Raw genomic sequence first — 25,633 nt, 5'->3', positions numbered from 1 at the left:
TACTCTTAAAGTCTGTACTCTCGACTACCTTCATAATCCAGGCTAGGAACTGCATCTCCCGTATATATGGGGCAGGTATTGATGAAAGTCTCCCATCTAGCCGGCGACAACATCGGGGCGGTGCAGTACGGCTCGATACCCAATTCGTCCAGATGCCTATCTAGCTGCGACATCACACTATCGCACGCTTGGCACTCCATATCATATTGAGTTGCCCTACTGAGCCTCAGCTGCTCCACATACCAACTTGAGTCGTTCCTCACCGCTCCGGCTTCGTAAAGCGCCAGAAATTCGGGATCAACACCCGCATCAACGGCTGCCTCATGCGCCATCCGTTGGCCTATAGCCAGAAGCATGGGGCGACAACGGGGTAGTACTAGAATGTTATATTCGGGAGTCCTATGATCTTTGGCCCTCTTCAAGGACTCTTTCATCTCCGCAATGAACCCTGCCTCGTGTCGTCCCAAAAGGGAGTTTGGCGTCTTGACATCGGGTACCCTGAACCGGCCAAGAAGCAACTCAGTAGCAGAGCCTATAAGGCATTCAGCATAGCTATCATATTTGAAAGCTGGAATATCACTCACGAATGGAATGGACTAAGATTTCTCCTTCTGCTGAAGCGCTAGCTCGAACATAAGTCTAAAAAGACCGTGTCAGCCGTCTGCCAAGGTTCGAGACATAAAATAGGACTGGCTATACCTCCATCTCCACGAGGCCGTTGGTAGGGAACATTCCCCTGGAACCACTTCTTTCATTTAGCTGCTTGAGACTTTCACTTCCATGTTGAACGAAAACGACCTTCAGGATAATACTAAGTGCATGCTTGAGTCTAGGGCTGATGGAAGGACTTCTACGTTGCTCGATGACCCAATCCGCAAATGGGGTTAGTACAGCAACCTCAGCTAAAGCATGTGCAATAGGTAGCTGCTGAGTTCTATAAGAGATGATTGGGACTCTTTTCCCATGAAGTCCTTCCTGAACTGTGCGACGCTGGCTGTATTTGCCCACGGTGAAAGCGGCACCCTTCAAAAAGGGAATGGTCCATAGACTGACAGTTAGTGTACCTGTGCTCAGCCGATCGACGGCAGTGAGGTACTGATCACGCATGTTGGAAGGTCTTGCAAGGTCTCCTAATATGGCGGTTGACGGGAGATGGACATGATCGAAGGATGTAAGGACGAAATCTAGTAGCCTTCCGGCTCCGGGAGCTGGAAGACCCCTAATATTGTTAGATTAAGCATTTTTGGTGCACACAACTAGTACCGACCATGCTTTAATTCCCCGATACATCTGTCGCCCATCGTTGAGCGGAACGATGAACTGTCGGGTGCCTCGGTCCTCTCCTTCGACTATCAGGCGCGCAAGCACAAGCGCTATACGTGATATCCCTGCAAAAGGTGCAGAGGGCGGCATGAGCCTTTTCATTTTAGCATTCTTCGGCTCAAACATGGAAGGAACATGATACCATACTTTCTTGCGGCAGGTGTTGGGGTGTCAAGAATAAAGCCACCATCGGACTGCCATATGGCAACTGTTTCGAGGTTTCGTGCATCGCAGCCGTGCCCAGCCTCCGTCATCATATAAGTAGCACTGCTCAATACCATATCAGCAATGTCTATCTATGCAGCCTACTGAAAGGTCGCATACACAACATCAAAGTCGAAAATTTGTTTCAATAACGGCTGAAGGTCCGGGCGCTTCGGGGCTAGCGAGGCAATGGTTCCTCCCACTAGATTGTAGTGAACACTGAATGCAGACTGGGCGGCTATATCCCGAAGTATAATGCCGTCAGTGTGCGCGTGTCGAAACTTTGGTGTAAATTGAAGAACATCGTCCGGGGTCAATCCTGAGAGATTGATTGTCAGATTGCATGACTAAGTGAAATGCAACTAGAGACATACGCCAGAACCGAGCAAAGGCCTTGGCCCGGAGATACGAGCGTTCCAGATGAGCATCCCGAGGGCCATCCTCATAATGATGCTTGAATAGGTCTGAAGACAGAAGGTCAACTGTAGACGACTGCATAATTGGGCAATATGATTGAAGAGCTTCGGATAGGACTTTTGGCAGTGAACTCCATGAGCTTTACGTTCAGATGCGACGTGTCAGCAGGCTTTAAATATCGAATATATCGCATTGCTAGCTACCCTGGCATAATTTCCTCGTTTCAAGCGCTTGAAATAATAGACCCCCTCAAAACCATGCAATGCAGAAACCAGCCACTTGCGCAAACCAGGCGCAGATCAGCCAGCAACTTGGCTTAGAGTTTCTACAGCCGGGCCTGCGGGTATACAACAAGAATTTAGGTCGAGCTTCTGCGCTACTTAAGCGCTGACACCGGATTTTCGTCCGTCCAAACTCTGATACCCACACTGGCCTGACCCCGAACTAGGATTACCACAGCTGACCTAAGGTGCTGTCTTCGACGGCTTTTGATAACGCCTTTTGGATGTAGCAGCTCAGGCGCTGGTCAAAGGACCCGATACGGCTCTGTGATTGACTGAGACAACGTGGACGTTGAGTTGGCCACACTTTCGGTCCTGCTAATGTTCTTATTGCCTTCTGGTTAGGCCTTTCCTGGTTGATAAATCCGTATCATTCGACCAGGAAGTCAAGATATCTGTTTCATGGTGGACATACAGATCCTCCACAGGAATAAAGCTCTCAGTGAAATCAGTCGCGACTTGGCACGTTGATACGCACGCAAGCAGCCTTTCTCATCGATGGACAGAGTGTCTCTTACAAGTCAAACTACAGGTTGCACCGTAATGTGAGAGCTATGTCCCAGTAAGCAGTTCATTTATCTTTATATGCCCTCTATATATGTCTAGCTCAAGTAGAGCATCATCTTCACCTTATATAAAAACTACACAAACGTTCCTGCGCGTTTTTGATCTCTTCTAATTGTACTAGATCGAGCATCCTACGCCTCGGACCAAAGCATACGTTGCAATAGTCCCAACGTCCTGCGCCGTGCCCCCAATGCCATGATAGCTTTGTTGATGCAACGCCCGACTTGACCATTATAATACGCTGCAGGAATCTGCTTTTTAATCATCTCATGCAATCGATATACGAGACACTCAAGCGTCTGACGGTTGCTGTGTCTACCAGACGTTTGAATGCTGAGTTGGCGCACGCCAGATCACCATGGTGGGCACAGACAGTGGAAGGCATCGTCATGGAAAATTGGAACGCTAGATATTGGTCGGTATATAGTTAACCAAAGCTAAATGGAATGCAATCTCACTTTTATTTACCATTAGACTGGTATGGCTCTTCAAATTTTACTCCGTTGTCGACTGGGGTTTCACAAATCCTAGAACCAGTCTCTCAACTCATCTGCATCTTGAGGAGCCGTGCGCTAATTCCCGTTGATAATCTTTGTATGGAGGGTCTATAACGATGTCTCTCGCTTCGCTGGTTACTATGCCCATTGTCACTGAGCATTGCCGGGTCAGTAAATGAAAGGCAAGGACAGATTACAAAAGATCTGTCCATACCAGGAGGCTAGCCAGTCAGGATCAGAGTAGCACTCCTTGTGCAGTATTCTCTGACACACGTTATCAAGATGTGATGGATGGGAATTGCTTGGCCAACCGCCACGGTAGTGCAAGCGATGATCGATTAGGAACGACGGCCTAATGATTTTGTTAGTCGAGAGCCCTGGGTTCGCCGGATCATGAGGCGCTGGAGTATCTTCCTCAGACGACAGGCGATCGTGTTTGTGTCCTGTACTTCTTCAGAGAAAATGTACTTGGTCACGAACTCGCGGCTGCAAAGCAACCGGGAGCGGCCTCCACAATCTGCCGGACACAGCTGCTGGTTATTGTTGCCTTGGAAGCACTATTAGAGCGCAGGAGAACTTGTATGTACCCGAGCAAATCGCGCACATCATTGTAAAACGGCGTGGCTGTCAACAGTACCCGGAACCCGGCATATAGCCAGGTGCACGCTAATGAGATCCCAGATCCAGGGTTGCGAAGTATATGGACCTCGTCAAATAAAGCAATTTGAAAAAGCCCATTCAGATTGCCGGGAAAGTCTGCGGGCATGTGAGGAGTGGCAGGGTCATAGGCCTTTTTCTTGTCGGCACACCATGCTTTCACCGCTTGGGGGTAGAAGGTTATCAAAATCGTCCGGGCGCTCTCCAAGCCGCCTTTGAAAATCCCGTACTTTTTGGTCAGCTTGTAGCAGCTACACGAAGCGTTTGTTTGATGAGTATGTTGATTGTTCTTGTAACGGAGGATGGGGGGTCCTCGAAGCTATACTAGATGGCCTAACCATACAGAATAGTAAGGAACATGCAGTCATGTGACACATCTCCATTGGAATGGTATGAGCGACCATCTGGTGCCTGGGAGGTCTTGGCGAGATGAGTTATGTATAATCACTTCTTGCTGTTGCATGGCTGGAACCCTAATCTCACTATTCATTGCAGGATTATTTTTGCGAGCTTGAAAGGCCGGAGCATAGCTGGAGCCAAGCAGGACGCATAATCCGAGAGCAAGGTCACACGCACGGAAGGGTTCAAGGGATCGAGGGCTTCAACTGCCCTGCGTAGGCGATGTATGAAGCATTCAAGTGAACGGAAGATTCGCCTCTCCACCTTAATGTCTGACATATCTTGTCAAGCTTGTCTTCCCCTCAACCCTTAGAGATCTTTCCTGCCAACTGCAGCATCGCTAACTTGCTGAGAGGGCTTGAACCGGGAGGGCTTTGACATCAAAGTTGTTCAGCTGCCATTGGAGCCCTCGTTATAGTGCTGAACTGAATGTATCAGTATCATATCATCTCTATGGTCTTCGTTGTGGACTCGCTCCTGCTGGCAGATGTCTATAAATTTTCTTCCATCGATACGCCACTTTCAAAGGGCTGGCATTGTGTCTCTCACTCGGGACCTGAACTCTCGCAGGATGACCGATTTGACTGTCTGGGGTGTTTAGGCTGCATTTGAACAGGAATATCTTAGTGATGGCAAGAAATAGACTATCGTCCCCAGGGTTTGCGGCATGACCAATGGATTCGAGAAGAGTGCCATCATCTTGACTGAATCTGGCAGAATTCAATATGTTTCCGGATGAACGAAATTGCATTTTCCGACAATATATGGTCTTGAAAGTTTTGAAAGATAGGATTATGTAGTCATATCCCAGATGACTCCAAGATTACCCGTTCTATTAAGTATCAGCGAGCCTTGTTCTCTCCTTGTCAAATGCATGTCTTCAGATGAACATCAAAGTGAAATAAAACCAAAAGCTAGAAGCAAACTAGCGAACCCCAAGGATGGCACGACCATGAAGAACCCAGGAGCTTTCATATCAAAGACAAAGATCCCAGCCAGCAATAGGAGCAGTCCTGATTCAGAAGGACTAGACAAGAGACTCGATAGACAGACATTATAAATGTATGGGCCCTCTCCATGGCTCCAAATCCCCGCAACGGGCCTCTACCAGCTGGATGCCCGCTCCGGCTCTTAGTTATGGTCGCTCGACACTGGGGAAAACCATTCCATCACCTGGGAATCTCCGGGGAAATTATTAGCGGCACGGGGAGCCTGGGATGGACTAACAGCAGAGGTATCTGATTGCCCAACATTCAAGTCAGCCGGGGATGAATTTACAAACCCTTCATAGCTTGCAGTGATCTCATTATTCCCTGCTGTGTCCAGGGTCAGCAGTCCAGTAGCCTCATCTATACCAGAAGAAGGATCATCAAAGGGGTAAGTGTCTGTATCACAGGTCTTAAATCCATCTGGCATAGCAACTTTTTGGCACGCTGCAGCTGTCTTATCAGCAGCAAGACGGTTTACTTCCATCATGGCTGGGGGGATGCAAACGCGATGTTTTCTGTTAAAAGAGAAATCCACCATGAGCTGTATATAGACACCGCACTGCTCTTGCTTCGCTTTGTTCTACTTCTTCATATTCATAATGACATATAATGCCGCTCGTGCCCGGCTGAGCGCCACGTTCAGAAGACCACGCTGCTTGCGAAAGCCGGGTCCGTCAGTGGCGGTTGTGTCAAAAATTACAACCGCAGCCTCGCCACCATGCAACGAATCGATCATCTTCACCAGGATGCGGTTGAGACCCACGGTGGGCTGTTGAAGGTGAAGGATGCTTAGTGTCGCGCGAACCGCGTTGCAGTGCCTTCCGAATAATCAAAGCTGACGGTATTTTTCGAGCAGATTCCTAAGAGAATTTGCTCTGCAACCGTAGATTTCCTAATTCAAAATCCTTGTCCACACAGACACCTATACATACCTTCTCCGACTCATTATTGACATCTTCGCCGCTTTTTGCATCATATGCATGAGTATTGACAGTAAGTCCGTATCTTTCAAGTCGTACAGTCCACTGGCCCTTATGGGTATCTCAAACAACCCCCCCCAAGCTTCTAGAGATAGAAGAGGTATGCTTGGAACATGTTGGTAATTACTAGTATAACTAGTATTTACTTTTCCCTCTAATCCCAGGGAGCACAGTATTCTCAGGTGTACTGTCTGATGAGTTCAGAACCAACAAATCCTAATGCTGAAGCTGTAAGCCTTCAGCTTCGGGTTCAATTTTGGCAGAACCATTGTACCCGGCTAATCTCATTGACTGATATACCCCTTGAGGATTTAATCAAAGCCGTAACCGCGGTCTTGAATGCATCGGTAACTGCATCGCTGATTTTCGAAGCTGTCTAGCCGTCACCTGTCCATGGAAGGAATGACCGAGAAACCATTTGTTTCGCTATACTGTATATAGTGCTATACAGCAACAGAGTACTGTTTCGGAAGATGGCAGCATTGTTTCGTAGGCCTTTCTCTGTGTAAGCTCCATATTTGGCTCAGACACAGGCCCTTTGAAATTGAGACAGGGCAAAGTGCGACGCCAAATCCTGCGATGAAGTGCTTATACTGAGAAAGGCGTTTTTTGTAGCTAAAAAGTGTGGTAAAACACACCACATGGTCTTTCCAAGGCGCTTAGAACTAGGTGGAACCTTCACCGGGCCACCAGTATCAGAGAAAAGTTTTTAGCCTTATATCGATGAGGGTGCTGGTTCATCATGTCCTATTACACGACCCAGTCGAGTCTTTGTCAGGTAGTGTAGGGCTTCTAGCCCGCACAGCCCCTAATACATATTAGCATGATTTTAAATAATCTGGCTAATCGGGTCACTCACAAGCTTAGTTCGATTGTTGTATCCTCCACCATAAAGGGACGGGCAAGCTGCAGGCGTTATGATATCTTTTTTCATAATTGTTTGATGTATTTGGGTGTTCGGTAAAGTGCAAGAGCTAAGTGGTTATCCCAGCATCTGTGTACTCGTCAGGACAGTAGATAGCGGTCTGTCTGTGATTATGAACCTTGTCTTGCACTTAAAGATGGCCAACTGAAGTCGTTAGATGGTTGTGGTTGCTCTTGTAGGAGCACACATCCCTTTCCATAGACTGCATCCTCTGGATTTGGGTCATGGCCACAATCTTCACGGGTAACGATCTCGAAGCGGCTGTATAAGATTTAATGGACCGGGATTGGCTGTCCGACAGCAACTGGGACGTCGGGATCATCGGAAGCGAGGACACAGTCTTGAACTTGACGTTCGTATGGGGGCCACCGCTGATCTCCAGCATCGCATTGATTAAGGCCTGCGCTGTGCCAGTGAACATCTGCTTGATCTAGTCAATTTGGCACGCGCGATAGAGGGTAACAGAGACGGCTATGTACCTGGCTAGATTCAAGATGAGCAAATATTCTTCTTTTTCCCTTCTTCCTCTACCTAGTGTGGTATCGAGTGCCTCCGGGTTGATTTTATTGGAAGAAAGGACGGTTTATTTTTCCTCTGTATATATTGGCTGTAGTTTTCATCTTCATATAGTATTTTCAGTTCTTTCTGGGTAAATTAATTTTCCCATGGTATATGTGGAATTCCAAAGAAATATAATAAATCTGATGATAGTTGTATAGAAGAAATAGTAAGAAGGCAGGCCTGTGGCTGTCTGGCAGGTTGTAGAAAAGAAAGTGGTTGCTCTGAGAGGGAAAGTTGGGGCAATTTATAAGAACAGCTGGTAATAGGACGGTGAATCAGGTATTCAACTTTGGGATCCCTGTGAAGGTATACCATGCATGCTCAGGAAAGTGGCACAGATTGAAGGGGGCAATATTCAACCATGGTAGAGTGATGGAAGGTGATTAGTGAAATCTGCAGTGAAGGTTTGGAATGTTCATTGTAGCAAATGCTGACTGCTGACATCCGGGGGAAATTAGCAGCAGGTTGTGCCAATCTTATTATCATCTCTCTTATTCAATGTGGCGGATACAAAGGAGAAGATTTATTTGTCAAGCATTTGCTTGAATAAATAGCTACCTTAGCTGTAGCAGACTTGAAGGACTTGATAGGGTTTTTGCGGCTACGTCTCTCATAATCTGGACGGCAAAGTCCGTTTACGTGACGGATACCTCCTGGCTTACGTGGCCGATGCGGTATTTGCCGGAAGATATTGTCATCAGAGCCTCTTCCAAAGAGTGAAGATCACCCTATACACTCTCCAGTATGTCGTCTGAATGGTGAAATCTACCTATGAGGGAATGTAGACGGGGCAGACATCCACCTGGCTAGAATTCGCAGGGCAGTCAATATGTGCAAACTACTATTGAAGCTAGGAATATTGGTGCTTCTGATATGCTGTTGAGGCAAACATTTTCTGCGTCTGCTTCAAGTGGTCAGCAACAATGATGTGTTGGGTTATCTGAAATGGCTTCCTATTCTCTCCAGCAGAGTTTCCCCTGAGTCTTCCACTTGTGCGCATCAGAAACCTTCCTCGCTATCCCAAAACGAGCCCTCATTCGACGAGAAATCGGGATAAAGCTCTTCGTCTGTGGCGTAAGTGGCACCACTGAGGGCAAGAACTCGATTTAGGACCCACTGCATGTCTAGCAACTCCATGGATGGAAGGGGGTGACTGTTAGGGTCGTTTGTTTTGAAGGTAAGAATATCTCCGGAGCATAGTTTCTTATTTGTGGCAATATTAAACAGCATGGTTTCTTTTCCATCAACGGTTGTTCCGGAGAGCTTGCGAGACATACGACGGGGGACTTCGGTTGCTGGAATCCTCGAACGGTAGTTATAAACCGGGAGCCAGTAGAATTGCACCTGAAGCGACCTCCGATCCTCACTCAAGGACAGCGGTTTCAAGGCAAAGCGTGCTTTTTTCCATAGTTTATGGGCCATATCCGTCATGCACAGAAAGTTCGAGCAGGCCTCTGTGGCTTCTTGGCCTGCAGCCTGTTTCATCCATGCCATGACCCTCTCTTTGCTCCAGAAACGGTGCAGAGGAAACCAGAATTCCTGGAGTGTTTGAGTTTCCATTCTTCCAAGACCGTTGGGGAGTATATGTGCGATTTCGACCGGATCACGGCAACCGGTGACCACGCAAGTGGCATTATCTCGCTCAGTGCACTTGCTGAAGTTAGCGGAGAACTGACCTGGTCGTATCGAATGTGAAGTTGACTTACTAGTCTATTGGCTAAATGAGTGGCTGCTTCTTCTGCAGAACTGGGACTCTCTTCTGTGTTCAGAGTCAACCGACGCTTCTTGATCGGAGGCCCCTCGGTATCTGATTCTTCGTCTTCATAGGCCTTTTCCAATTCTTCTTTGGGCCGTGAAACCGCCCCTGATAGTGTATTAGCCTGAGTCTGTTTTCATTATATCACAACCCACTGACAGGCATCAATTACTTGTGATTTATCCTCACTCTTCGAGAGATCGCGGTGCATCATATAACCGTACGGTGAATTCCGTCCACAGAATGACACGAGACTTTCTAATTCCGAGAGATCCGCAAACCACAAACAAGCCCAGGTGATTGAATCAAGCTTGGTAAGCTTTGCAGCACATACTAGCTGTGCGATCAGGCCATGCCGCTTTGGTTCAAAAAGCTCGCGCGCAGGGCTTGGAATAGCTGCTTTACGTTGACTGGGGTTGTCTGCAGAGGCCATTTTAGCCGTCTCGACTTGGTCAAAGGTAAGATGTCCTTCCAGGGTGACAAGTCAATCTGAAGTTTCAATATCCGAAGAAGAGAATCAAGGGACGGAGAAAGACTGTAGACAGTGCCGCGGACAGCAGAGAGGGTGGAGAATATGACGAAGTACTTCGCTCCGAATCTTCCCACAAAGCTGATAAAAGATAACTGCGAAATGAGAAGTCGGAGGGAGGCGAACGATTGTGCGCTAAAGGAAAGTATTCTCTAGGCAGTCGACAGTCATAATGATGTGATTATGAGTGTACATTGTACCCGCTAGGTCAAATAATGAGCCTCTAATAGTGACGTCGCGACCTCAGCTTGATATGTAGGACGGGCTAGACAAATAGGCGCCAGTTATAATTCTTGTTAACAAGAAGGGATTCGACTCGACTCGGATAATGCAGACCTTCCCTGCTTGGTCATATCGAACCTTCCAACACCGTATACCTAGACGGGCAAGTAGACAGGGTCAAATCCGTCATAAGCACGTGGAGAAATCATATCCCAAGATTTCAAGTAACAAGAATTTGAATCATATGAGTAGAAGTAGAGGAGTAGTGGTGATAGTATTTACTTTGAGAGAAAGAATATACAAGTAACCAAAAACCCAAGGAAATCCTAATCAACATCCCCCATTAACCTAAACACCAACCCCCTGACCACTTCCTCATCATCCACCATAGAAATATCACACCTCACCACCTCATAGCAATCCGTCCCATAATACCTCAGCATCTCCTCATCCTCCTCAGATCCCACTTCATACGCCCACCCTTCCACCCTCGCCGACGCATTTCCATCAATCAAAGCCTTATACTTGCCCCCTCCCCAGGTCTTCAGAGTCCCATTCTTAAGCGCTGCTTTTCGATACACAGGCCTTTCATCCAACCCCAATCTTTCATATAGAATTTCCGGCACAGTCAAGTCCCCATAGAAGAAATACCACACGGGGTACTGGCTCTGCTTCGGAAGAAACACCTCATCCGCATTAGTAGCCCGGTTCTGCGGAAGAGTAGGTTCGATATCACTACCCAGACAAGGTGCGATGCTATGTGGGGAGAGATCTTTCGGGGAGAGGTTGATTCGAACAAATGTTGCGGAGAATGTACTCCCAGCGAGAGCGGAGACAATATTGAGCTTCATGGCGCCGGAAATGAGGCAGAAGTTGGCAGTGGAGGTTTCGCCGACTCCTGCTTTGAGGATGGGGGTTGTGACAGACTTGGACAGCTCTTGGACTTGAAATGGGCTGCTAAGAGGTCCTTCGAGCTTGACGAGGAAGGTTGAGTTCTTGTCCCTAGGGCGGAGGGCGGTGGGGGGCTGGGTTGTGTGGTTGTAGTACTGGTTGGTAGAGGCAGTTTCAAGGATGATGCTGTTGTCTTCGTTGTTGGCTGTGACAGCTAGTATCTCGAGTTCGGCGAGAAGGTCCATTGGTAGATCTTTTATTCTTGTGGGTTTTTGCGAGTCTTGGATGGATAGTTGTGAGGGTGGGAATGATATAAAGCTAGTGGACATTTTCTTGCCTTCTAGGGGTATAACAAGTAGGAAGTGTTAAATGATGGTGAGAGTATTTGGGTTGAAAAGGGAAGTATTTAGCATCGTCCATAGCTGGAGTAGCTATATAACATTTCTACGTAACGATATGGCTGCAAGTGTAGGCGATATGTGTAAATGACGTCGACAGAATTGGGTAGGTCATGCGAAAGGCGTCATGAAAACCTGGACAGTCATGGAATAAATTCATCGTTCTCTATTGTAAGCAGTGGTTAGGCTTCGTTATGAACTCAGGGTGCTTCTACTATGCGAAGAATTCTCTGTGAGATACGTGTGGCCAACTCCCCATTACCACTAATATATATCGAGCCTCTCACAAGAGGGACCAGGAGTTGTATGATCTACTATTCTAAAGGTCGTTAACATCACACAAAAGTCAGTACTTGACTTCAAATGGGAAGAAAAGCAATAGGGCCGTGAAATGGAGTTCCATGTTTGGCTCGTCTGAGGAATTCAGGACAATATGGAAAGGACAACCCAACAAGCATCGTGGAGCACAAGACATAGCACATAGCGTATCAGGGGAATAGACTCGAATACGCCACCGAAAGTGAGCTAGTGTTTTGTCATTTACAGACACTACGAAGGCGATATTACAGAAAACAAGTTGAACATACGAATCGAAATTCGATTTAACTCATAAAATATATACACCACTTTTGTTCATAATTCATAGCATGTCCAGCCATATTCTATAAGTTGTGGGTTCATCGCTCATTGGCTCCCCAGGGGTATCTTCTAACGTCGTCCATAAGAGTCCTCGTAGAGAGACCCGATCTATCCATTAAGTAGTATTTGGTCATCAAGCTGTCGTCATCCATCCTTTGTTTTTTCATTGCCTTTACAGCTGGTCAGCCCAAGGGGCAGCACCAGGCTGCATCTGGTTCAGCCACTTGACAAGCTCAACGAGCTCGGCCCGACGCTCCTCTTCCAGCTGGTCCTCATCGCTGAGAACAGCCTGGAAGATAGGGACGAGCTGAGGAGTGAGCTCACGGACGGTGGGGTCCTCCCACTTGTAAAGCTGGCAGATCATGTGGTACAAGGGATCGTTCTCCTCGTAGTCGTTCTTGAGAGGAAGGATGGTGAGAAGGACAGGAAGGACATCCTTGATGGGAACGTTCTCGCGGTGGCGGAGGATCATGCGGCTCAGGCATCCAGTGGCATTGTCCTGAAGACGGGAGACATTCATGTGAAGGCACTGCTCCAGACGAGACAGGATGGTGGGGAACTCCTTGACGATCTGGTCCTTGGCCTCGGAGTGCTCGACGAGACGGCCAACGGCGTAGGCAGCGTTGGAGCGGGTCTGAGTATCCTCATCACCAAGGCGGTGGACAAGGAGCTTCAGGAAGCTAGCGGTGTAGGGGGTGACAGCGGAACCCATGCCGTTGATGCACTCGGCAATGACACCGACAGCGGTAGCGCGCTCAAGAGCCTCGGTGCTGCCAGCATAGCGCATGACAGTCTTCTCGAAGACCTTCCACAGCTCGGCAAAGCTGGCGCCAAGAGCAGCAGCCATACCAGAGACAACATCAAGACCAGTGTCAACCACAACCCAGTCGAATTCAGAAGTCTCCTCACCGGCTTCGAGGGTCTCCTCTTCAGGGCCGAACTCGAGCTGGCAAGGGTGTTTCTTGGTGATGATGTCAGTGATCATGGTGATCACGTTGTGGAGGGTGGTCTCGTTCGAGATCAAGGAAGGACCGCAGTAACGCAGGTTCTCAGCCATGTTGCGGTTGATGTCGGCGACGGTAGCACTAGTTGTCTTCAGGTTAGCTTTTGTAACCATGATGAAATCATATAGCAGAACGAATGTGTAGATGAATATCAGAAGGTTGTGAGTAAACGTGTTTCACATCATGCACGACTTTTGCGTGTCGGAGTGAGCTGGGTAAACGTGGTGATCATCATTTAAGATAGCCCGAGGGCGGGCATGAAAAGGCATTGAAGAAGAAAAGTTTTGGAATACATACCGATCGTCTTCCTCAGTCCACATCTTGACAGTGGCGGTCATGAGAATCTCACCAAACTTCTGGACCTCCTTGGCAGGCTGGACCTGAAGGGGCAGACCAGGCTGCCACTTGGCCATCTGGCCGCTCTCCTCAGCAATGCAGTACAGCATGGCGTAGGAGCGGTGCAGGGTGCTGATGGTGCTCTTGCGGACACCCTCGTAGGGGTGCTCAGCCAAGGGAAGAACCATCTCAATGGTCTTCTCAAAGTAGGGAAGGTAGGCAGACTTGGTGTGAGTGACGAGATCACCGATCACCTCGACGGCGATTTCCTTCTCCAAGGACAGAGGGGTGGTGGCAGTGATGTCATCCCAAGCGTCCTCATCGTCAACATCAACATCCTCGATATCACCATCCTCTCCGGTGGGCTCGTCATCATCATCATCGGCATCGGCAACACGGACCTTGCGGCCACCAATGGTCACTTCCTGACCGATGAGATCCTTGGCAGCGGCACCAAGCGAGACATCGAGATCAGTCTCATCCTGCTCGATACAAGCAAAAAGACCCTTGACAACTCCATCAAGGAAGGGAGAGAAGTGCTCAACGTAAACCTTGGACATGGCACCCCAGAAGATGTAGGTGCTCTCCTTGAGGCGGGAGTGACCAAGGTGAAGAGCTTCCTCAGTGGCGCGCATGAGGGGCTCAACGTAAGGCTGGTAGCGCTCAGGACCGGCAGCAGCGGCCATCTCACCCATGGCGTCAGTGACGCTGGCACGAAGGTCGAGCTCTTCCTCGCTGTCCTTGACGGTAGCGAACTCCTGGAGGAGGTGCATGGAGTCATCGAAGAAGGGGAGGAAAGAGTCACCAGCGGAGGAGGCGAGAGATCCCAGAGCTCCAGCAGCCAAGCCCTTGATACGGAAGTCGGGGTGCTTGAACAGGTTGTGAAGGATCGGGACCAATTCACCCTGGTAAGGGGCGACGTCCTTCTCATCAAGACCATCGACAACAGCGTCAATCGCACTGATGCCGGCCTTCATGATGTCAACGGTAGGACCATCCTCCTCACCCTTGTACTCCTGCATGGCGCTGGCCAAGTTCTTGAAGAGGAGGGGCATAAGTCTCTCGTGCTCCTGGCTGAGGTCCTCGGCCAAGTCGTCGGCCAAACGAGCGACGGCGTGCAGAGAGGCCTGGCGGACCTTGGGCTCGGGGTCAGCAAGCAGCTGCAGAACCATGGGGAAGATCTCCTGCATCTGAGTGCTGATGAAGTCGGGAGCACCCTCGACACACATGCCCAGAGCCATAATACCAGCGCGGCGGTAGTCGGGGTTGCCGTTGTTGAAGTACTGTCCCAGGGTTTGGAGCAGGGGCACAACAACCTGGCTGGGGGGCAGGCTCTGTGCGAGGATGTCAAGGAGACCAAGAGCAGAACGAGCAGGGGTAATGTCATCATCGGCAGGGGAAGCATCTCCGAGCTCGGTGACGACCTGCAGCGCCGTGCGGGTCAACTGCTCACCGATGCGCATACCCTGGATCTTGAGCTTGCGGTACTGAACGCACTGCATGAGGAAGCTGATGGCCTGGGTACGGACATCCTCCTCCTGCTCCACGTTGCCGGCCAGCTCATTCATGAAGATAACGAGATCCTTGAGGTGGACGGTCAACAGAGCGGGGTCACAGCCCAGAAGAGTCTGGAAGACCTCGAAACCCTGCATGATGCCATCGTCCTGCTCACGAGTGATGACATCCTTAAGAACAGCAACCATAGAGGGGATCAGGTTCTGGAAAGCTTTCACAGGAGCGACGCTCTCCTCCGAGTCCAGGTACATGGCGAGCTTGCTCAAGGCCATGAGGGTGTTCATGCGCACCTCCTCGCTCTCGGGATCACTGATGGTCTTGCTGAAAAGCTGGAAGAGCTCATCAAACTTCTCCTCAAAGGCATCGCCCAGAGTCTCCAGGATGGTGAGCAGGATGTAGATGCTCACGGCACGCTCTTCCTTGTTACCGGTGCTAGCGGCCTGGAGCAAGAAGTTGGGCAGATCAGCCCACTCGCCATCGTTCAGGTCGATCTTGGCAATGGCAGAGATGACACGAGCAACCGAGTGGCGGACGAGAGAAGAACTCTCGCCAACAGCAGCACGCAGAAGCTGTTCACGAATCTGGGGCTTCTGGCTTGCCTGAACGGAAACCCAGTGCTTGACAACCAGCGTCCGACTTTCGACGGCCGCCAACTGCCTCAGGTTCGGATCCTCATGGCCGGTGGCGATCTGGATGAGGAAAACGAGAGATTCGGGGCTCTTGTAGAACTCGCGCTGGAGAACGCCCGTCGCTTCCTTGACGTTGCCCTGGGAAGCTGAGAAAAGAGTCAGCAACGCCTTCTTCGCAATATAATCAAAACGCAGGGTGCAATACTCACGGTTCAGGACGATCTGAAGCTGCTGCAAAAAGCGTTGTTGATCCATGACGGACTGAGCAACTCTATCTTTGCAATGATTTGTTCAAAAAAATAGCCTTGTGCAAGACAAGACCAGCACCTTCGTTTCAGAAGGTCCTAGTATTGAATGAGCTGACTGCACACAAACAGACAGCCCACAGGGTATCAAAAAACACAAATATAGAACAAGAAAGAGATAAACACAAAGGAAAAGAGAGGTGTGAGAAGAGGAAGAGGGGGAGGAGTGAGAAAAGGAGAGAGAAGAAGGAGAAGAAAAAAAGCGAATGGAGGGGAAGAAAAAGGGAACCGAAAAAAAAATTATGTTCGGGTGGGCTGTTTTACGGAGATACTCATTTTGCCTACTGCAGTTTAGCGGTAATTCTGGCTCTCTCGGAATGCCAATCAGGGGCCGATTCACAGGATTGGTAACATACCATACTCCTCTGACTCGGTGCCCAACTGAGATCGGCCACCGTTTGTATCCACTCGGTCCTTTTTTGACTTTATTATTGTATTATTGAATTTTCTATTTGTGGCCTGCAACGGTTCAGGAATCATTCACTGCGTGCATATGTAAACCACAACAAGAGTTCGCGTCTGCGTATGCGACGCCGACTCATAATTACCAAAAGGGTGGGACTGCCGCGCCTGCTTTTCTCCGTTACACAAACGGAACAATAGTAAGTCCGGGATATGTGGTACAACCCCCAGGATAGATCACGCGTCCCAGCAAGAAGCCCCCCATGATTGTTTATCCGAGTAAGTCCTACGCGTGTGGATGCTACTCCTACTATCCAGTGTACACCGAGTAACCAAGTTGCATTGACCTTAACTCCGATTTAACCGTGCTAACTCCCGACCATCTTGGTATAACTTTCAACAATATATAGATGTGGTGTACAGCTTCATTTGACGAATCCGGTTTCAGGTCGCATCCGTTGATGATGGTAGAACTATCAACGGTTCCATAAGACGTGCTTTCGTGTACTGCTGTATAAGACGGTGCGTTCCGGCGCTACGAGCGTCTAATATTCGTCAGAGTCGTAATCGTCGTCGCCCAGCAGGGAACGGTAGCCCCTGGACGCAAGATTCTCTTCAAGGCCGCCATCAGCCCCTGGGTCGGCATATCCTGCGTGGAGATAGTCAGTAAGCGATCTCAAACTAGAAGAAATTGTCCAATGTGAACATACCTTCGCCACCAAAATAGCTGAGTGCTACTGGCAAGAAGATGAGAGCATGGGTGGCAGCAAATAAAATCAAAGCCAGCCACACTCGGAAGTAATAAATCTCAAAAATCTTGCTGCGAGTGAAGGCCAACACGCATACTCCCAGGAGTTTGGTCACTGTGATGCCACTAAAGACGCTGCCGCCTACATTGACCAAAGCTGTCCACGCCCGCGCGTCTTTGCCCCGGAATTTGGTCGGCACCCTCTCCATGATAGCACGGGAAGGGAACATGAACGCGCGAGCAATGTGTGCGCAAAACTCTACTGCGATACCCACGCAGATAATCAGATTCACCAGTGAAACTGCGTTAAGCGACACGCCAGCTACGGCCATGGCACCCATAATGTCAACCAGGATCATGACAACGGTTGTAGTGACCACCGCGCCAGTTGCCACGGATCCAAGGATCGTGGAAGTTAATGCGAAGATAATCGCAACAGCGAAGCCCAGTAGTGTACCCGTGAGCCGTATGATGGAGACATATTGGTCGAAGAAGATGTAGGTTTTGGAATATGGGAATACATCAATTCCATGCTCCTTGGAGATGCCATCGGCTATACGACGAGCCGAAATGTACGACTTAATGAAGTCATCTTGCGTCCTCAGGGGGGTATGTGAGGTCCGGAAATGGCTGGCGTTGGTCATGAGGCGTTTCTGATCGATAACAAGGGCATTGCTGTACGGAGCCTTGCCTCCCAGAGGACAGGACGCATCGGTAGGCGATTCGATCCACTTCTCCACGTAGTGAATAAATTCATCTCCTTCAGGCATGCCGTAGAGCGAGATATTCCAGGCGGGTGTCCTGTCTTCGAAACAGATCTCGCCATCCTCTTTGCAGCAGTCTTGTTGGGGGTTAAGCCAGTAGAAAAAATCATCGATCCAGCTAGCCGTTGATCCTGAGATATACGAAACATTGGACCGCTTCGACTCCTGTTCGAGCACAAAGGGCAAAGAAAATTCCTCGCATGTTGTAAAACGTCCGCATAGCTGTTGCTGGTGGTGACGTTGAGTGACATTTACGTTGCGTGTCACGAAGTAGACCGGGGGGCCACTTCCAAAGTAAGCGTTCAAGTCGTCGAAGTATTGGATGAGATAAGAGTCGCTTGGAAGAGCGATGCGTTGATCCAGTCCAAGAGCCACCTTTGGGATCAAAGCAAGTCCCGCAGTCAAAAGGCCAAGAAAGGTGATCACGACGATGACTTTGACCCTACGTGCAAGGAGTGAAGATGCATACACCTTGCGTATGAACACCTGCAAGGCGCTTTCGCCCTCCTGGTGATCGAGAAGCTGGTCTTCGGACATGCCGGAATGCGCTTTGCGAACGGTCAGGCACGGAATGCAATCGGCGCGGAGGCTTTCAACGCGTCTCTGGTTCAATGCCAGAACCGAAATGAACATGGTGATCTGCAAGACTGCGTTGATGAAGACTGCACCAGCGGCATAAACGGCAAAATTCCTCACAGCAGGCATTCCTACAAAGACTCCCATGACGAAAGCGACAGTCTCTGTAAGTGAGGATAGGAAGATACTGGGGCCAATTCGGCCCACAGCACGGGCGATCCTCTCATCAATCTCTTCATCCGGATGACTCACGTTGATCCTTTCAAACTCGTGAACAATCAAGAAAATATTGTCTACACCCACTGCCAGAACGAGGAATGGAATGACCTCGGCAATGATCAGGGTGACCTTTATGCCAGCTGCAGAAAACAGCCCAACTGACGCTGAAACCGACATCAGAACGATGAGGATACCGACGATGCCCAGGGTAAACTTGGACTGGACCAATGCGTTTGCAGGGTTAGTAAACAAGGATTTCCACGTAACTGTGACCGAACCCAAGGCCATGGATGCATATAAGAACATGATGATATAGCTGATGACCACGATTTTTGCGTCGGTGTTCGTGGACTTGTTCAACTCTTGCTCAACGCTGATCTCGGTATTGAACGAGACACGTAGTCCACGCTCCTTAGCTTCTTCTTGTACCACTTCCAGGATGCGCCTGAGGCTATTTTCCCAGTCAATGGCATTAGCTTCACCTTCTGTCCCCTGCGCGTGGTTGTCCACAACCCATGTTGTGATCAGTGCTTGGGCGTCTAAGACATCTCTTGATTCTCCATAGCCACCCAGGACCATTTCTGGCCTTAGTGGTTGTCCGAAGTCTGGGAGGCAGCTCACGTCACCTGGTGAATCCGCGCAATGCTTAAGTCGAGCTTCCCACGTGTCTGGGTCTAGGTTTGCCACGGATCCTCCAAAGTAGCCCGTCAGAGACTGGATGACACAGGCTTCACCGGTTGGCTTAGTGCAAATGTCATCGAGAATTAACCCTCTGTCAAGAGAGATCATGCGGTGCACACGAGACTCCACATCAAACCACCAACTCAAAGTGTCATAGCTCAGAACGCTCCCATCCCCTGACGATGTGTCATTAACGAGAAACGCTTGCTCTGCCCTATAGAACGGTCCAAAATTGGCATCGAAGTACGCCTTTTCTTGTGCCGCTGCTGACGTTGGACTGACCCAGAGACGAACTGGGTCTGTCTCCACGGCGAATCGGAGCCAACCAAGACTCAACAGAACGACCATGACAATACTGGACCCAATTGTAAAGCCGGGAAACCGAGCACAGGCACCACCAATGCTGTTGAATACCCTGTCCAGCACAGAGTTCAACTTATACACACCATTGGGCTGCTCAATATAACCACCTGCGCGAACAATATCACCTTCGTCCTCATCGTCACTGGGGGCGGGATCCTGCAACAGTCTGACGCGTTCGGGTTTCCGGTAGCGGCGTTCTCGGTAGGTGAAGTAGCTGGAGAAAGCGACGATAACCAGTAAGAAGACCGAGTAAATGAGGATGACAGCAAACGACAGACAAGGCAACAGGCCAACGTGGCAGTACTTGTCCGTTTCTATGGCAGGTAGCTCCGGGCATACATCGGGGCAATCAACGCAAGAACAACGGAATGCCTCATCCGCGTCGTTGCACGCCTTCGGCTTGATCGGCAGTGGCTTCATTCCTTCAGGATCTGGGCCAGCAGGCTCGGTCTTGAAGTTAATCTGGAATGGGCTCCCCAGGAGCTTTTTGTCACCGAGGAACTTCAGAAATTGAGTGTAGTTCTTGGCACCGCCACCGATGAAGTCGATGGCTTTACCACCTGAAGCGCCATTCTTAACATTCTTGCAGCTGTCATAGAACCCGCTTTGATACTCTTCCGACCAAATGTTATCAATTTCGGTGACAAGTTGTTTTCCGCCCCGGGCCTCGTCGATATCGGTGACGTTGACGAACAAGGACTGGTCTGGGGAGCAGGTGAACGTGCAGAAGATGTTGAAGAAATTATCCTTGCAAGCAGGACAGGACGCGATGATACCTTCGGCGAGTTTTAGATTCTTGGAAAGAGCATCGATCTATAGTACGACAAGTCAGCAGGGTCCAATGATCCGAGGATGTGGGGCATCCATGGAGCTTACTTGCTCATCCAGACAGCAAACAGGACCTTCTTCCCATTTGCTGCCACAGAGGTCTACCAGCTTCTTTCTCACCGCTGCTTCGGGCTCCTGTGCCAGGCCATTATCCGGACAAGGAAGCTCTCCACCGAAGAATGACTTCTTCCCGCAATGGCCTCGGATCGCACAGCGACCAGGTTCATGGATGTTGGTGAAGCCTAAGCTCGGTTCGTCCCGGGCCCACGACTGAGGGAGAACGCCAAGACTTGCGATGAAGGGGATTAAGCGGAGTCCCCGCATGATTGGGGGCGTAGCCGGTCGAAGAAGCAGATGGAACGATCGATTACATTCAACAATGATGAGATAAGGCGTGAGAGAGTTGAGGGATGGGAATGAATGAGTCGGAGTTGGAGAGAAAAGGAAGTAAATAGAGGAGGCGCAGGTCGGCAGGGAGCTTCCGGGATGACGATAAGCGGCGATGTACGTAAGCGGCGGTGGTTGGCCTCACCTGTCGGGCGCTAACGTCAGGCACTCCCCGCGATCATCCAGGAACTCTGTCAGGGACTATCAAATGGACCAGACTTTACTAGGACATCTGTGGACCTTATACGAGTAGGTTTGATCGGCTGAGCTAATTTACTCATTCTACAATTATTCCGAGCAATTTGCATGATCCCTGACACAGAGTTGTGTGCTTATTTGTACTGTAGTATATATTGCCGACTTGATCGGACTTGGGGCTCACTAGACCATCAAATACTCGTCATGCGACACTCACCTGACCGAAAGCTGGTCACACTACTAAATATGTCGGATGATGATACGTGGCCAGGTTGACCAAGTTGTTTTCTCTGCTGCCTCTCAGCAAGGGAGGACCGTCCATTTGACAATGGCTACTATCAACATAATGACTGTGACATATCATCACCGTCCCGAAGCTCCGATAAGGTTCGAAAGCACTACTACCTGAAACAGCAGATCAACGTTGAACACAATTGGATCACGCAACCTTACAATATACCTACCTGAAAGATGTCTATCTTGTCGAGGCCATCGATGGTTTTGCATTCAGTCACTACCCAAAGCAAGGGCTGATGGCTCGTGCTCTTTCCATCCATTGTCTTGCTACGGCGGTCTGCAACTGTTAGCCTTGTCCATCCCATAAGAAATGGAATCAGCTTCCATGTTTCCTAGATACTACGCAGTTAACGGTCAATATTCTCCCATACCTTTCACAATCTTAATCCACGGCTGTAGCCTCAAGCACATTTCACTCATTCTTGGCAGCTCATGTGTTTTAGTTCGATGTGGCTACAAGAACGCCAGGTCACACACTGGATCCCAGCTGAGGTCACATAGTAGTACATTTCCACTGAGCTCAACTATATGTGATCATGTGTTACGGGCACTGACACCACAAAAATAGGGTTACAGCACTGCACCAATCTCGATTGATGCGGGAGAGAAAGAACACTACAAAAGGCTACCATGAGGATTTGCTTCAGCTATAAACACATATAGAATTTCACGTCTGAAATGCAGTAGCAGATTTGGTAGCACTCTCAGAATTTGAACGATAACATAAGCTGATGGCTAACATTTTAGGCATTCATATGAACCAAATATCCACATTGCGATCATCATTACTATTCTAGGTTGCTGGTCCATAGGCCAAACCAGCCTCTAATTCCATATAACTGCCTGAAATAGATGATTACATCTATAGGCTTGTTTATAGGTGTCACAGGAAATCAAGACAAAAAAATCTGCACCAATCAGCCCGTCTCAGAGACGCGAGGGAAGTAGTACCCATGACTTACTCTTGAATGGCAGGGCGATAAACCACACCATCCAGCACCACAGCACAAACGCGACCGTAGTGATGGGGGAATGGGATTGTAATAAAAGTTCTTGATCAGGGGGCTACGAGAGGTATATGAATGGGAGGCACAAGTATTTCCTCGCGCCTCGATATTGTCGCACTTCAGAGATTGTAACCAAAGAGCCTAAAAGACCGACCTCTAATCACCATCAACCAAGATAATCTGCGTTCATCTTGCTGTATTCGGGCGCTCTCTGAGCAACAAGAATGTGCGGCTGTCCGAAAGCCTACTGAAGCCAACGGAGGCTACATTATGCGTTGGGCTTGCCGCCCAATTGGTGAGGCAGACACCCTTCGCTGCTATTCTCGACGAGCCGGTGGACAAAGTAGTAGAAGTATCAGAGAGCTCTGTTCAGCTCAGCATCTCTCAAGCATTGAGATTTGAATCACTTCTGTGTATCCACTAGTGATGGCTGGGAGAACCGTATTGTGGTAGTCGATGAAACCTTGGTCTCAGGCGGGTTGCGTGCCTATGACTGGGCTCAGGGTCCTCATGCACCTACCATTTTATACCATGAAAGTGCCACCAAAAGATGTTCGACTGGGTCTGGACATTCAGTTAGCTGGTATTGTCATCGCGCGCAGCGATCTGGATGAGCGACTCAGGAAGATCTGTCGTGATACTGGGTCCGCCCTGTCGGGACGCAGTGTTTCTTTGCTCCCAGCTCTGACGTTCGACATATACCAAGCACGACTTCTACAGTTTACTAATAATGCCGAGAAAATCTTCGAGGGTCTTAGACCCGCACTATCTCATGTCGCTGATGTTGCTTACCCACTCCAATGGAGACAGTACTGCTGGGGCCATAGAGGGGCTTTGGTGACAATTGATTTCATCGATGGGGGATTGAATAACAAAGAGGGACTCGACGCATGTATTGAATTGGCTTTGCAATTAGCAAGATGGGAAGGCTTTCCTATCACTAAGGGAGCTGGATTTGGCTACTCTGCTTCTCGGATATCGGCCAGTTTCACCATGGCAGAGGACTCGGATCCTTTCTTGCGCATCTCTGTTGGGATAGAGAGTGGCGAGGTTGACGCTTTGGTTGTTGTGGTCAATAGAGCGACGTTGCAGTGTGCGAAGAGATACTCAGGATGAGGCATATAGCTCGTTGATGAAGGGCATCTGTTATGTTGTTACGGTAGTTTTATGCCCCTCTACACTGCATTTTGCAATGTTTGGGGTCATGCATTTCCATTTGGACGGGCTGAGTGGAGCTGTGGGGTAGCAGATCAAAACAAGCTGGGGCACGGCGCTACTAATAATTAGTTGGTCCCACACTCTATATAGCAGATCAAGACCTAGAAGAGCTGTCTATACCTCGTATAATTCTAAATTATCCATGATACAAAATTTTGATATTTGCGTTGACTGTGTATTGACAGAAAGGCTGCTGGTACAGGGATTCACTGCTGCACAAGCAGCCAGTTACCGCGGCAACGTGATGCAGCTCGCATGACATGCTTACACATCGGCTTTTACCAGTTCCCCAGCATAGTTAGCTCACACACAGCACAAAGAGCCTCAAAACTATAGTTCTTGTCGGATTGTCTAACAAAGAAGCGCAGTCACTGCAAAGGGTCTTACCATGGTCACCGTCGCGCTTGAGACTCGGTTCAAGCATATGGCCATTGTCGATGAGAATGCTCACGATAGTGCGAAGGTTCAACAAAAAGCCAAAGTACGTCCCATCTATCAACCTATTCAGCTGGATATGGGGTCACGATTGACAATAGAAAGCAGAGCGCAACTTCGACTACGCGTCCGGTGAACCGAGTTCTACGACCCAAGAACTCCGACGCTGTTCCTCATAATACAACAACCACGAATCCTACGGAGACCGTGTCGACAAACACCCAACAAACTCCCTCGAAGACAAGACATCCTCTCGCCTCTGTCGTATCGCAAGACACAGATGATGCTGCAAATGAAGATGACCAACATGCCACTACCGATACCAAAAACCAACTTGCGCGTCAAAGCTCCGCACCCTCCCAACCTCCCCGACAGAAAGAAAGACAATCATCTACATCACAAGCTCGCCATCCTCTCTCCGTTCTATCCCAAGCACCGAACGCTACAGTAAAGCAAGAACAACACTTCACCAAGCTCACAAAACCAATACCCAGAGTATTACATCTAGGCATGTTCGAAATCGGCAAGGCGCTGGGAAAAGGGAAGTTCGGACGGGTCTATCTTGCTCGGGATCGAGACAGCGGATTCGTTTGCGCTCTGAAGGTACTTCACAAGAATGAGATCCAACAAGGGAGGGTAGAGAAACAAGTGGCCCGTGAGATCGAGATCCAGAGCAATCTGCGACATCCGAATATTCTTCGGCTTTACGGGCACTTTCACGACAGCAAACGTATAATATTAGTATTGGAGTTCGCGGGAAAGGGAGAGCTATATAAGCACTTGCAAAAGGAGAATCGGTTCCCGGAGTGGAAGGCTGCGCAGTACATTGCGCAGATGACAAATGCTTTGCAGTACTTACATCGCAAGCATGTTATACATCGGGATATCAAGCCTGAGAATATCCTTGTGGGGATTCATGGAGAGCTGAAGATGTCGGATTTTGGCTGGAGTGTTCATGCGCCAAGTGGTCGCAGGCTTACGAAATGTGGGACGTTAGATTACTTGCCTCCTGAAATGGTTGACCCGAAAAAGTGCGATAAGCCGTATGATCAAAAGGTGGATTTGTGGTCCCTTGGGGTTCTACTGTATGAGTTTTTGGTTGGGAGCGCTCCGTTCGAGGATACACCTGTCATGACGCAGAGGAGGATCATGAAAGCGGATATGATAATCCCTTCTTTTGTGAGTCCTGAAGCCAGGGACCTTATCAGGAAGGTAAAGCAACCGTCCTCTTTTCTATGATTCAGCAGTATACTAACGATATCTAAGCTTCTTGTCACTGATGCGGATAAAAGAATCACTCTCGAACAGGTCCGACAACATCCTTGGATAATCAAGTACTGCTCCCGACATGCAAAGGAGGAAAATAAAGAAGATATACCTAGTCAAGAAACGTGAGTTAATAATAGCCCTTCGGGTTATAAGGTCCATAAACTGCTGGCAGTAATCTACTATATAATAGATAGCTGGACTAGACAAGTCCCGCATT

General features: G+C 49.1%; 8 protein-coding genes across 8 annotated transcripts; 2 read left to right on the top strand and 6 right to left on the bottom strand.

The window, feature by feature from the left end:
• Positions 1-5: 5 nt before the first annotated feature.
• BO88DRAFT_489053 (acyl-CoA oxidase) lies at positions 6-2,145 on the bottom strand (the record flags this gene model as incomplete). Its single annotated transcript, XM_025712667.1, has 7 exons — positions 1,902-2,145; positions 1,648-1,846; positions 1,471-1,590; positions 1,268-1,417; positions 700-1,219; positions 585-639; positions 6-532 (listed from the first exon to the last, which is right to left on the bottom strand). Exons 1-7 carry the CDS (start codon positions 2,023-2,025, stop codon positions 6-8), a joined length of 1,695 nt encoding a protein of 564 aa, XP_025561353.1. The 5' UTR covers positions 2,026-2,145.
• A 3,331-nt stretch (positions 2,146-5,476) lies between these two features.
• On the bottom strand, positions 5,477-5,818 carry BO88DRAFT_416521 (uncharacterized protein; the record flags this gene model as incomplete). The annotated part of the gene is made up of 1 exon (XM_025708256.1): positions 5,477-5,818. One exon carries the CDS (start codon positions 5,816-5,818, stop codon positions 5,477-5,479), a length of 342 nt encoding a protein of 113 aa, XP_025561352.1.
• Positions 5,819-8,799: 2,981 nt separating this feature from the next.
• Positions 8,800-9,989, bottom strand: BO88DRAFT_343847 (HNH endonuclease signature motif containing protein; the record flags this gene model as incomplete). Its single annotated transcript, XM_025703209.1, has 3 exons — positions 8,800-9,450; positions 9,507-9,664; positions 9,716-9,989. The coding sequence occupies 3 exons, from the start codon at positions 9,987-9,989 to the stop codon at positions 8,800-8,802; spliced, it is 1,083 nt and encodes a 360-aa protein (XP_025561351.1).
• A 644-nt stretch (positions 9,990-10,633) lies between these two features.
• On the bottom strand, positions 10,634-11,443 carry BO88DRAFT_343584 (gamma-glutamylcyclotransferase family protein; the record flags this gene model as incomplete). The annotated part of the gene is made up of 1 exon (XM_025703196.1): positions 10,634-11,443. One exon carries the CDS (start codon positions 11,441-11,443, stop codon positions 10,634-10,636), a length of 810 nt encoding a protein of 269 aa, XP_025561350.1.
• Positions 11,444-12,407: 964 nt separating this feature from the next.
• BO88DRAFT_436441 (putative importin beta-4 subunit) lies at positions 12,408-16,159 on the bottom strand (the record flags this gene model as incomplete). The annotated part of the gene is made up of 3 exons (XM_025709566.1): positions 15,929-16,159; positions 13,537-15,865; positions 12,408-13,320 (listed from the first exon to the last, which is right to left on the bottom strand). Exons 1-3 carry the CDS (start codon positions 15,972-15,974, stop codon positions 12,408-12,410), a joined length of 3,288 nt encoding a protein of 1,095 aa, XP_025561349.1. The 5' UTR covers positions 15,975-16,159.
• Positions 16,160-16,551: 392 nt separating this feature from the next.
• On the bottom strand, positions 16,552-21,030 carry ncr1 (sphingolipid transporter NCR1). Its single transcript, XM_025707037.1, has 3 exons — positions 20,654-21,030; positions 17,137-20,590; positions 16,552-17,075 (listed from the first exon to the last, which is right to left on the bottom strand). The coding sequence occupies exons 1-3, from the start codon at positions 20,927-20,929 to the stop codon at positions 16,972-16,974; spliced, it is 3,834 nt and encodes a 1,277-aa protein (XP_025561348.1). The 5' UTR covers positions 20,930-21,030; the 3' UTR covers positions 16,552-16,971.
• A 1,995-nt stretch (positions 21,031-23,025) lies between these two features.
• On the top strand, positions 23,026-23,611 carry BO88DRAFT_489050 (uncharacterized protein; the record flags this gene model as incomplete). Its single annotated transcript, XM_025712666.1, has 1 exon — positions 23,026-23,611. The coding sequence occupies one exon, from the start codon at positions 23,026-23,028 to the stop codon at positions 23,608-23,610; it is 585 nt and encodes a 194-aa protein (XP_025561347.1).
• A 449-nt stretch (positions 23,612-24,060) lies between these two features.
• Positions 24,061-25,572, top strand: BO88DRAFT_489049 (kinase-like protein). Its single transcript, XM_025712665.1, has 3 exons — positions 24,061-24,193; positions 24,256-25,359; positions 25,414-25,572. The coding sequence occupies exons 1-3, from the start codon at positions 24,101-24,103 to the stop codon at positions 25,540-25,542; spliced, it is 1,326 nt and encodes a 441-aa protein (XP_025561346.1). The 5' UTR covers positions 24,061-24,100; the 3' UTR covers positions 25,543-25,572.
• The last annotated feature ends 61 nt before the right edge of the window (positions 25,573-25,633 follow it).

This window comes from Aspergillus vadensis, assembly GCF_003184925.1.
Source record: "Aspergillus vadensis CBS 113365 unplaced genomic scaffold BO88scaffold_16, whole genome shotgun sequence".
NCBI classification, from domain to species: Eukaryota; Fungi; Ascomycota; class Eurotiomycetes; order Eurotiales; family Aspergillaceae; genus Aspergillus; species Aspergillus vadensis.
This window is presented reverse-complemented; position numbering and strand designations above follow the sequence as displayed.